The sequence below is a fragment of the Miniopterus natalensis genome, chromosome 3, assembly GCF_054644295.1.
Source record: "Miniopterus natalensis isolate mMinNat1 chromosome 3, mMinNat1.hap1, whole genome shotgun sequence".
Taxonomy (NCBI): Eukaryota; Metazoa; Chordata; class Mammalia; order Chiroptera; family Miniopteridae; genus Miniopterus; species Miniopterus natalensis.
In genome coordinates, this window is record NC_142083.1 from 75920249 (window position 1) to 75932908 (window position 12660).

At 54.5% G+C, this 12660-nt stretch overlaps 1 protein-coding gene across 1 annotated transcript; it reads left to right on the forward strand.

Annotated features, from left to right (window-relative positions):
- Nucleotides 1–8686: 8686 nt before the first annotated feature.
- On the forward strand, nt 8687–10627 carry FZD9 (frizzled class receptor 9). Its single transcript, XM_016199055.2, has one exon. The coding sequence runs from the start codon at nt 8687–8689 to the stop codon at nt 10460–10462; it is 1776 nt and encodes a 591-aa protein (XP_016054541.2). The 3' UTR covers nt 10463–10627.
- The last annotated feature ends 2033 nt before the right edge of the window (nt 10628–12660 follow it).

Consider the following 12660-nt stretch of genomic DNA (forward strand, 5'->3'; position numbering starts at 1 on the left):
CCCCACAGTGTGCCCAGCCATCACCTAAGGGTCCTCGGCCTGCCCTGGCACCACCAGAGTATCCTTTACCTGCTGAGGAAACAGCAGCCAGAGACACACGACAGCTTCTCTAAGAGGACAGCTGCGGGCCCAATTTAAGTCCAGGCAACTGAATCCAAAAACCGTGTTCTGACCATCCTGTGACATGGCCTCCCAGGGCCTGAACTCCTCAAAGAAAGGCATGAGTGGGGGGTGCAGAAATGGTAGTACACGCAACAGAACAAGACATACTGGCATGGAGTAACTCCGCCTTCCCCGCCGCACACCTAGGAAAGGCCAGGACCCGTACAAACCAAGGTGGAGGGACGTGCTCCCCGCCCGGGGGAGCGCCTGGAGTAGATCTTGGTGGGAAAGAGACAAGCAAGGTTTCAGACACGCTGACCAGGCCATGGAAGCAATGTCAGATGGGGTGACCTAAGGCAGAGAATGAAGGCAGGGAGGGCCCAGGCCTAGCGTCAGGAGACCTGGGGCCAGCTCTATCCCTCAGCTTCAGTTTCCTCGTGTAAAATGGGGGCAACAAGGTCGTGGGTGTGAAAGGATCTCACAGGACACACGGACCCCAGGACGGACTGTAATCCAAAAGGTGAACTGGAGGAAGCAGAGGTGGTCTGTGCTGTGGAGAGCTGGGAGCCCCTCCCCGGGGTGGGGGGGCAAGGTTCACACCCCTGCCTGAGGGAAGACATGGTCTGGAGTGGCTGAAGGTCACACCTGGCAGGCTTTGTTGGGCGTCTGCCCTCACACCTTGAGAGGCCAGTGTGGCCTAGACCCAGGCTCCTTGTTGGCTGCAGTTGGGGGCTAGGGTGGGGCAAGAGAATGGCTCAGAACACACTAGGGACCATCCACCTGGAGCCTCCTCAGGTGGGGGATGGGGGGTGGGGGGTGGGGGTGGGGGGGTGAGACCCAGCTTGCCCAGAAGGCAAGTTACTTTCCCTGGGAGAAACCACAGAGGGGGCCCCACAGAGACCCAGCAACCTCAGAGAGGATAGGGGTCCCAGGTCTTGGAGGTGAGGCAGGCCTGCCAGGTCTCCTTCTTGGGGGGCAATGTGAGGCCCCTCTCTGGGCTGGGCAGGGTGGTGGGAGGGCAGCGGGGCCCAGGCTGGGGACTCTTTCCTCCTTGCTCTGCAGCTGAGGTTATTTTTTTCCCCTCGGCCGCTGCCGAATTTCCCTTCGAGTTGGATAAATAAGCAGCAGGTTCCAACGTCAACGAAACAGGAGCTGGAGCTGCCGCACAAAAGCGGCTTTCAGCAGTGGCAGGCGCCTCTGGGCGTCCTGGCCACAGGGTGGCCACAGAGGCCCTGGCAGGATTGGGCTGGACACAGATGGGGGCTCGCTGGAGGTGGGGTGCCCTCTGCCCTGCATATGCACACACAACGCCCTCCCCAGCAGCTCCCCCAGAGGCGCTGCACTGAAAGGGCTGCTTCCTGCTGTTAGCTCTGCCCTCCTGCCTCTCTGCCCTTAAATCACCTTCCTCTCCAGGACTCACGCACTTGTCACCTCTTCTGGTCCCAGCTGACCATAGCAGAGCCCACATTTGTTCTTTGCCCCTGCCATTCTGCACAGACCACATAAAATACTCCCTCCCTTAAAACCTTCCCATGGCTCCCTGTTGCCCAAGGTAGTTAATCCTGGCCCTCCTCACAGGCTGCTTCCCTTTTCTCTCTAATGATTGCACAGGGCTGTTCCCTTTATCTAGAACACTCTTCCCTCTCTTCTACCTGGCTCCCACTTGGGTTTGAGAATCTGCTCATGTGTCACCTTCTGTGAAACCTGACTCCAGGTCCTTTCTGTAATCACAGATATCAGCAGACACCAGAGTTGTCACTATTCTATCTGTGACTCCAGCTGACCATGAACAACCAGAGGTCTTGTTCAGCTTGTGTCCCTAGCACCCAGCTCAGTCTGTGCGGTGTGCTGTGTAGGGCACAAAGGAGACAGTGCCTGATGCAAAGTAGGTGCTCAATTAATGTTCACTACCCGAAATTCCCATAAAATCACACGAACATTCCATTTATATACACTAAATGCAAACTAATCTATAGTGACAGCAGTTCAGTAGTCGCCTGGGATGGGAAAGAAGGGTACAAGAAAACTTTTGAGCTTAAAGAATGTATTATTTTTATTTTTTTATTTTAAATATATCTTTATTGATTTCAGAGAGAGAAAAGGAGAGGGAGAGAGAGAGACAAAAACATCAATGATGAGAGAGTCATTGATCGGCTGCCTCCTGCACGCCCCCCATTGGGGATCGAGCCCGCAACCTGGGCATGTGTCCTGACCCGGAATTGAACCGCGATCTCCTGGATCCTAAGTCGATGCTCCACTGCTGAGCCACGCTCAGCCAGGCTTATTATTATTTTTTAATCCTGACACTATGGCTTGCCCAAGTTGCTTCAACTCTCTTTAAGCCTATGTCCTCAGATCGGCCTGGCGTGGCTCAGCGGTGGAGCATTGACCTAGGATCCAGGAGATCAGGGTTCAATTCCCGCTCAGGGCACATACCTGGGTTGCGGGCTGCAACAGATCAATGACTCTCTCACCATTGATATTTCTTTTTTTTTCCTTTTTTTAAATATATCTTTATTGATTTCAGGGAGAGGAAAGGAGAGGAAGAGAGAGAGATAGAAACCAGTCACCATTGATATTTCTATCTCTCCCCCCCTCCCTTCCTCTAAAATCAATAAAGATTTTTTTTTTTTTTAAAGCCTATGTCCTCATATAAAAATTAGAAAAATAATAATCACCTTATAGGGTGTTTTGAAGATTAAATGAGATGTAAATTAATACTTAATAAATAGTAGTTATTATTAAGTTCATTTCACACTATATTAACCAGTTATTATACATATCAGTTATTAACTTTTTAATGTGCGACTTCCCAGTAAGATATTTGCCTTTTAACTGGAAGATATTCATTATCTGGATCAATTGTGGTGATTTTACAAGTATATCCATATGTCAAAACTCGTCAAGTTGTATACTTTAAATATTTGCAAGTTTATTTTACATCAATAATATATACCTCAGTAATGCTATAAAAAAATTCACATACCCATTGACTCAGACTCTATGCTATAGAAATAAAAGGACAAGTTTTCTATAAAGGGCCAAATAGTAAAAATGTTCGGTTTTGTGGGCCATATTGTCTCTGTGAAAATTACTCAGCTCTGCCATTGTAGCTCAAAAGGAACCATAGATTCTAAACCGATGAGCATGGCTATGTTTCAATAAAACTTTATTTACAAAAACAGGCAGTGGGCCAGATTTGACTTGTGGACTACAGTTTGCAGACCCCAAATATAGATACACATACCCATGTATCTGCATGGCTAATCTAGATCATAACAGAAGCCACCTAAGTGTCTATCCAAAGGGGATTAGCTAAATAACTTATAATAAATCCTCACTGTGAAAATCAGAGTGATTATTTAAAAGAATGCTTGGACACTGTGTGTTGACAAGGAAAGACATTCATGATAGATTTTTTAAAACCTATTTTATGCCTGGCCGGGCGTGGCTCAGCAGTTGAGCATTGACCTAGGATCCAGGAGATTCGGGTTCGATTCCCAGTCAGAGCACATGCCCGGGTTTCAGGCTAGGCAGCCGATCAACGACTCTCTCATCATTGATGTTTCTCTCTCTCTCTCCCTTCCTTTCCTCTCTCTGAAGTCAATAAAAATATGTTTAATAAATAAATAATAATAAAATATATTTTATATGAAAAATTTTAAATATACAGAAAAGTTGAACAAAATTTATAATGAGCACCTGAATGCCCACCACCTAGACTCTACCATTAACATTTTACTTATTTTATCATATATTCATCCATCTATTCATGATAGATTATTAGGTGAGAAAATGAGGTGTGAAATGTATTGCCTTAATTCCATTTTGGTAAAAGAAAGAAAAGACTACACAAGTGCTTGTAAAATCTAGGAAAAAGTATCAAAAGAGATGCCCAGACTCTTTTTTTCTTCCAATCCTCACCCAAGGATATGTGTATTGATTTGAGAGAGAGAGAGGAAAAGAGAGAGATCAGTGTGAGAGAGAAACATCAATTGGTTGCCTCCCATACACACCCAGATCAGGGACCAAGCCCCCAACGTAGGTATGTGCCCTGACCTGGAATTGAACCCTCAACCTTTTGGTGTACGGGAATGACGCTTCAACCAGCTTAACCACAACGCCAGGATGAGATGCCTGAGCTCTTTGTACTGATTACCTGAGTCCTAGGATTGTAAGAAGAGGAAGAAATGATTATTTTATTTCTTTGCTCCTCTCTAATGTTCAATTAGTTGTGAAAATTGTAAAAGCCCTAAGAAGGAGTTTTTAAAATACTTCTTTAGTAAGAGTGAAACAGCCTAGTCCAGCCCTTGATATCCCCATAAGGGGAAACTGAGTCAGAACCAGAGTTCAAGCTTCACGGAGGTGGGCCCACTCCCTGAGGCCCACCCAAAAGTCTTACCCAGCCCTGCCCGGTGCACAGACATGCGCACACAGAAATAACCAGGGCCCTGCGCACACACTTAACCCATCCCTGATCCCCACAAACAGCATGTGCTGGGCCCACCTCTGTCTGCCCTGGCTGCAGCGACACTCCACACGCTGCCTCTGCCCAAGAACAGGTGTGTCATTGTACCTGCTGGGTCCACCGACAGTGGGTGGGTGGACCACTCCTGAGGGGTGTTCAGGGCACCTGGAAGAGATACAGGACTGGCCCCCCTTCTAGTTCCTGTTTATTCTCAGACACCTCTGTCCCCAAGATGCTAATCAATACCCCTTTCCCAACCTCAGGCCCCACTTGCATTCAGCCTCATTCAGAAGAATCTATGGCCCCCTCCTCATCACAACATTCTTTTCATGCAACAAACATTTATGAGAGCCTCTTCCAGGCCAGGCAGCAAGCCACCCAGGAGCTCCCAGGCTGGTGGGGAGACAGGCACAGGTGTGGTGGATGCAAGGCACAGAGGCGGGCACCAGGGCCATCAGGTAGGGGCTTGTCCTATAATTGGCAATATCGGAGCTGAGTTGGGGAAGGGACAGCATATGTCCAGTGGGGGTGCGTGGTGGCTACGGTCAGGGAGGATGTGGTAGGAAGGGCCTCAGGAGTGGAGTTCAGGGAGGCTGGAATGGTGGGAGGGGGACACAGGTCAAGAAGGTGTCCCTTCCCACCTATGCAGGGCAACTTGGCTCACAGCCAAGGGCCCCCAGGAAGGGAGACACCTCCCTCAGGAGGAAAAGTTGAGAGGGACTCCATTCCCACCTGCCCCCCCCCCCCTCTGCCCAGTAGAGCAGGAATGGGGGTGGACATTGATGGTAATCTCCCTCCTCCCAGTCCCCTCTGGTCCTCCTCATAGTCTCCCTTTCAGTGAGTGCCTCGGGTATTGTTCTGCCTTTGTAAAGAGGGGGATCGAGTGACAAAGCAGGGTGGGTGGGCAGGCGGCCCAAGAGGCCTCTTCTCTCCCAGGCAGCATCTGCATGGGGGAGGGGCTGTTTCACAACCCATCCCCACCTCTGGCTTCCCAAGAGCAGCTGTTGCCATGGTGACAGGTCTGGCATCCCACAGCTCCTGGGACACCCTCCCCATTGCACTGCCAGAAGAAGGGCCCCTGACTCCTCTACACCCTAGTTGTGGGGGGAGTGCAGTAAGGAGAGCAGGGGCACAAAAAACTTGGCTCCCAGGCTAGTCCAAACAATGGGAAGCCTCCACCAGCCTGAGCTTCCCAATTTGGCTGCCAGCAAAGGGGACAGCTCTGGAAGCCCCACCTCCTACCAACACCATAATGTAGGGGCTCAGGAGGCAGGGCCATGCTCCACTATCATCCATGCACCTCCTTGGGGCAAGATACAGAATAAAATTAAATGTCCCCTTGGTCCTTGAGCAGCTGCTAGTATTGGAGCAGAGGGGGGAATGGGTGGAGGGCTAGCAGTATGTGAGTGCACAAGTAGGCGGACAGGACCTGGACCCACAGAGCAGAGCCTCCAGCTCCATTCAGGAGTGGGGGCTGCCCTAGGAGGTGATGCTGGAGTGCCAGCCAGAGCAGCAGACAAGGGCCCTCTGAGCTGGGGAGATTGGAGGCGTGACAGAGGTGGCATTTTGTTTCCCTGGAGGAGTTGGGATGGAAGAGGAGCTTGGCAGGAAATGAAGAGGCAGGTAGAGAAGTTATGCCTTGAAGGGTCTCTGCTGCCATCTCCATGAGCCAGAGCTTTACCCTGTGTAATGGGAAGCTGCCACTGGCATTTTGGGAACGAACTTCTGTTATCCTTGACCAGGTCATCAAAGCAGCCTCACTCCTGCGCTACCTCCTTGGGAAGTTCAGTATCTTGCAGCAGTGCCTCTCATGGTTCAGGTGAGCCGAGCATATACTATATGCACTGGGCACAGTGCTGGCTGCATCCCCGCCCTCCCAATCTCTCATGTTCCCTTGGAGAGCAAGAGGCTGGGTGCATGCCTGCAACAGAGCATCTTTCTTTCCTTCTTCCTTCCTTATTCCAGCACAGCTCTAAGAGGGGGTGAGCACTAATTACAGCCACTGCCCTGACTCCTTTTTGAGCCTCCACCACATGCCAGGCTCTAGAGCAGAGTGGTGATGGCTGAGTCGGGCCGGCTGGGCAGGTGCCCTTTCTCTGGAGGTGACAGGCAGCCTCATGCAGTGGAAGAGCCTAAATGCCAGCCCTGACCCTTGTGAGCTCTATAATCTAGGGCAAGTACCTTAAGTTTTCTGAGCCTCAATTTTTCATCTATAAAATGGGCACAGAATCCCTTATAGGACTATGAGAGTTTAAAAGGTCACTGTAAAATGCCTGGCCTGGGCCTACTTGGCTCACCATAGGTTCTCAGTCAGTTTCCTAGTCCCTCTGTAGTGCAGGTCACTCCCTTAGTCATTCATCCTCTAAGCATCCCTGAACAGCTGCTAGGGTGACTGGGCTTGTGCTGAGCACACATGTTGAATATAAGTCTGAGTCTTCCAGATACTCCTAGTGGGTGAGGGCAGATGGGAGGTGGGCAAGAGAATGGGGACAGCAGACTCAAAATGAGTCCCAAACCAGAACAGGGCCCTTTGGGTGGCCTGCTGGGTACCCTTGGGTTTCACCTACAGAGCAACCCAGGAGCCATGGAGGGTACCTGGCTGAGCAGAAGCTGGAGGGCTGAGGTGCTCTGGGACCCTAGGGAGCCTCCACAATCCCAGCGCCTCAGAAACACCTTCCCAACCTGGGGGTGTACAGGTGGGTGGGGTGGGCAGTAAGGGGTCTCAGTCTCAGACCTCATCCACTTATCGTCAGCTGTCACCAGCAGACTAAGCCCTAAGCCATACCCCCAGGGCTTCACAGTTACTGCACTTTGTCCTGCCCTGGTGGTTCCGTTTGTACCACAGGAAGGACAGTCCTCCCCCTCCCATGGTTTAGGTGCAGCCCAAGGAAGCAGGGGGATGTAATAATCCGGTATCATCCTGATAGTGTACTAAGGAGAGTATGTCCATGGGATGTCACTGTATCTTGCTCATGGCTCTGCTGGCACAGGAAGGAGAACGGGGCTCTCTGGGGGCCTGCAGGCTGGTGGTGCGAACAGCACCAAAGAACTGCAGGCTTCCTGGACACAGAGGAATTCACAGGGAAAGCCCTGTGCCAAGGGAGCTCAGAGAACAGGAGGGAGGGCGGGGGAGACTGGGGATGTTAAATCCAGTCCTCCAGCCCTGTGGGAAGCAGTTTCTAAGCGGGTCTCAGAGGAGTTGAGAGAGCAGGGCCTCCCGCAGGATAGGATAACAACACCTCTGGGAGAATCAGACAATCACAAATGGAACACTCAATAGCTCCATGCCCTTGGATATGTCACTCCTCTCTGAGCCTTATTTTCCTCACCTGGGAAAGGGAGAGCCCAGACGAGGCATTGAGGTCAATTGTGCAATGTGACCTCTAAGCAGCAGCACGCGGCAACAAATGTGTTGTTAATTTTTACAGATGATCTGCCTGATTCACAGAAGAGGAAACTGAAGCTTAAAGAACCCAAAGTCACATACAACCATGAAGAGTGAGAGGCAGTACTTGAACTGTCACTGAGTGCAATGGCCGAGGCTTCCCACGCTTAGAAGCTTTAGAAAGGGTCTTCCCACTTGGGGTAAGAAGAGACGACTTGGGACTTAGTGCCGGCGAGGCGGAATCTTCTGGCTGACTGTCCTGTCGCGGGGAAAGATTGGGCAGCAAGGGAAGGGAAATAACCGAGTGTGAACAGACGGTGTCGTACTTCAACCCGCCCCACAGGACCGCACCCCCGTAGGTGCCCCCGGGTGGCAGCGGGACGCTGCGCCTTTAAAGCCCGGGCAGGGGCGTACCCGGCGCGCGGAGGACCCGCCTCTGGGCTTGTCCACCCGGTGCCCCACCCCGAGGCTTGTAGCCGCGGCCTGGGGAGGCGGCGCCGGCTCTGGCTCCGCGGCCGCTGGAGTGGCAGCGGCGGTGGAGGCTCGGCGCCTCCTCTCCCTCGGGCGGCTTTCCTGCGCGCTGCCCGGAGCGCCCAGCTGTGCCTAGACACACGCGGGCGGCTCGGCGATGGCCCGCGCTCCGCGACGAGGCGGGCGGGCACCGGGGCGCCGGACCGCGCGGCCCGAGTGAGCCGGGGCCGACCTCCCGCCTTCGGCCGTGGCAGCCCGGGATGGCCGTGCCGCCGCTCCGCCGGGCGCTGCTGCTGTGGCAGCTGCTCGCGGCGGGCGGCGCGGCGCTGGAGATCGGCCGCTTCGACCCGGAGCGCGGGCGCGGGCCGCCGCCGTGCCAGGCGGTGGAAATCCCCATGTGCCGCGGCATCGGCTATAACCTGACCCGTATGCCCAACCTGCTGGGCCACACGTCGCAGGGGGAGGCAGCCGCGGAGCTGGCCGAGTTTGCGCCTCTCGTGCAATACGGCTGCCACAGCCACCTGCGCTTCTTCCTGTGCTCGCTCTACGCGCCCATGTGCACCGACCAGGTCTCGACGCCCATCCCCGCCTGCCGGCCCATGTGCGAGCAGGCGCGGCTGCGCTGCGCGCCCATCATGGAACAGTTCAACTTCGGCTGGCCGGACTCGCTGGACTGCGCCAGGCTGCCCACGCGCAACGACCCCCACGCGCTCTGCATGGAGGCCCCCGAGAACGCCACGGCAGGCCCCGCTGAACCCCATAAGGGCCTGGGCATGCTGCCTGTGGCGCCGCGGCCCGCGCGGCCCCCGGGAGACGCAGCCCCGGGCCTGGGCGCCGGGGGCACCTGCGAGAACCCCGAAAAGTTCCAGTACGTAGAGAAGAGCCGCTCCTGCGCGCCGCGCTGCGGGCCGGGTGTCGAGGTGTTCTGGTCGCGGCGTGACAAGGACTTCGCGCTCGTCTGGATGGCCGTGTGGTCAGCGCTGTGCTTCTTCTCCACGGCCTTCACCGTACTCACCTTCCTGCTGGAGCCTCACCGCTTCCAGTACCCTGAGCGCCCCATCATCTTCCTCTCCATGTGCTACAACGTCTACTCGCTGGCCTTCCTCATCCGCGCGGTGGCCGGGGCCCAGAGCGTGGCCTGCGACCAGGAGGCCGGCGCGCTCTACGTGATCCAGGAGGGCCTGGAGAACACGGGCTGTACCCTCGTCTTCTTGCTGCTCTACTACTTCGGCATGGCCAGCTCGCTGTGGTGGGTTGTGCTCACACTCACTTGGTTCCTGGCAGCCGGCAAGAAATGGGGCCACGAGGCCATTGAGGCCCACGGCAGCTACTTCCACATGGCGGCCTGGGGCCTGCCGGCCCTAAAGACCATCGTCATCCTGACGCTGCGCAAGGTGGCTGGGGATGAGCTGACTGGGCTCTGCTATGTGGCCAGCATGGATGCAGCTGCGCTCACAGGCTTCGTGCTGGTGCCCCTGTCCTGCTACTTGGTGCTGGGCACCAGCTTCCTCCTGACTGGCTTCGTGGCCCTTTTCCACATCCGCAAGATCATGAAGACAGGAGGCACCAACACAGAAAAGCTAGAGAAGCTCATGGTCAAGATCGGGGTCTTCTCCATCCTGTACACAGTGCCTGCCACCTGCGTCATTGTGTGCTACGTCTATGAACGCCTCAACATGGACTTCTGGCGCCTTCGGGCTACAGAGCAACTGTGTTCCCCAGCCAGCGTACAGGGTGGCCGGAGGGACTGCTCGCTGCAAGGGGGCTCAGTGCCCACTGTGGCTGTCTTTATGCTCAAAATCTTCATGTCACTGGTGGTGGGCATAACCAGCGGTGTCTGGGTATGGAGCTCCAAGACTTTCCAGACCTGGCAGAGCCTATGCCACCGCAAGATGGCAGCTGGCCGAGCCCGGGCAAAGGCCTGCCGAGCCCCAGGGGCCTATGGCCGTGGCACCCACTGCCACTATAAGGCCCCCACCGTGGTCTTGCACATGACTAAGACGGACCCCTCTCTGGAGAACCCCACACACCTCTAGGTACACAGGCCTACTCAGGGCGGCTGTTGCTCCCTTCTACACACACCCCCCTTCTGGAGGAGACAGCTGACTAGCAGCTGCCCAGCTGTCAAGGTCAGGCAAGTGAGTGCAAGGGGGCCGAGGACCAGGGCGGGGAGACTCTCCTTTAACCCTCACATGTGAGGACCCAGTGAGGTTCACTCACCTATGGCCTAGTGCAGGGGGTGGGCCTGACTGAGTCCCCACAGTGTCCTGGGGGAGCATGTGGAGAGGGGGCAGAAGGAGGTGTGGTCCTGCAGGGAGTTTATTTAATGATGTAATTTATTGTTGAGTTTCTCTGGAAGCTGTGACTGGAATAAACCCCCGTGTGGCACCCCTGAGTCCTCTCTGGGCTGGGAAGGTGGGAGGTAGGAGGTTGGGGGCTCTGCAGGAGTCTCTCTTGTGAGCAGAGCTGGGGTGGGTGCTGGGATCATCCCCCTGCCCCTGTTCTCTGGCTCCCTACCAGTCAGGAGAATGTCCCCTATGGAACAGCTGTTTTGCAGGAGTCTCAGATTCTCCGTGTGTGTGTGTGTGTGTGTGTGTGTGTGTGTGTGTGTGTGTGTGTGTGTGTGTGCGCGCGCGCGCGCGCATGCATGTGCATGTTTCCCTTTTGCCTGTCTTTGCTCCTTTTGGCAACCTGCTTGCCTATTTCTGAGGCCTGGGTTCCTGCTTCCCAAAGTGAGACTGGGATGCCTGCTGGGATATTTAGGGAATCCCCTGGGATGACACCCTCCCCTCTGGCCCTGGAGAGTCTAGCCTGTTTGGGGGCTGTAAGTCTTCCTTTTCTCAGACTCGCTTTCCTCATTTGTGTAGAAAATGAGGGCATCAACCCATCTCAAAGGTTCTCAGAGGTTCGGGACCTGCTCTTACTGCTTGCTCCCTGTAGCTCAGCCTGCTGGGCTTCCCTGGAGCCTGGGGCTGGATTCTGTCCTCATTGCTTTCGAAATTGTCAGTGCACCCACTTCACTCATTGGGGCCCTGGTCAAAGCATCCCACTCCAGTCCCTCATCTGTCTGGGTGGAGTAGAGATGGGGCTGAACTAATATGTGGGCAGACATGGGAGCCCCTAAGTATAGTGGGAATTGAGCCCCCAGCTCCTAAGGGGCTGTGGAAAGATTTGAGGTGCTGGGAGCAGCAATAAGAAATAGGGCAAATGCAAGGGGGTATGCATGGATCCCATGGGGCACCTTGCACATTCCTGTGCCAGGGGCTAGGAAAAGGTCTGTGTGTATCTGTGTGCGACGTCCCAGGGACCCCCATCAGCTTGGGGTCAGACTATAGGGCCCCATCTTGGCCTCAGCTTTGGCCACTGTGACTCCAGCGAGGCGAGGGTCTTGGTTACTGACACAGTGGCATTCACTGTCACTGCCAGGAGGCCCCAAGGATCCAGCCACGCTGCCATCCGTACTTTGGAGCCAAGGGGAGGCCCAAGGTCAACTGCTTCATTTCAGTGTTAGGGCTCAGCCCCCAAACTTAGGGCCTCTCAGGCTAGAGCTGTTGGCCTGCACCAACCAATCTCACAGGACAAGAAAGAAACCAGACGAAAATCAAACAGGCTGTCAATTTTTCGGAAGGCAGTTCCATCAGGAGTTGAGAGGGGTTCAGGGCTGTCCCTCATAACAAGAAACAGTACTGACCCCTGGGGGAATTCTGCAACCTTTGTGCCTTTTTGCTTCTGCGTTTCTTATGTGTGGAATGCTCTCCCCATCTAAATCCTTCCTTTCTCACAGAGCAAACGGTAGGTCCCTGTGCCACCTTTGACCAATGAAGCCAAGTGACCGTAACACCTGGTAACACTATGAGGGTCCTTGAGTGAGACAGTATGAGCTTACTGAAAATGACAGGGGCCCAAGTTCAAAGTGGGCAGGGCAGTGGCTACACCAAGCTGGGCTTATAGGGAGTGGAACTGAAGCTGCTAAAGGGCCTACACAGGGCAGGGGCAGCTGGAGCAAAAGGAGAGGATTCTGGAGACGGGAAGAGAAAGGCAAGTGTGTATGGGCAAAGGGTGGGGGGGGGGTTAGCGTTAAAGTGGCACCAGTTCACTCTATTTCTTGCCAGCTATTGGATGAAGGAGAGGGGTGGTCCTTGGCTATGTCTCACTCAGCAGAAACCAGACTGGCTTCCAGAACAATTGGAAGGCGGGTGGGGATTGAGGGGGAGGTGGAATCAGGACGAGCCCC

Excerpts from the sequence above, each read along its gene's own strand:
- FZD9 (XM_016199055.2), top strand. The coding sequence starts at position 8,687 with ATGGCCGTGCCGCCGCTCCGCCGGGCGCTGCTGCTGTGGCAGCTGCTC.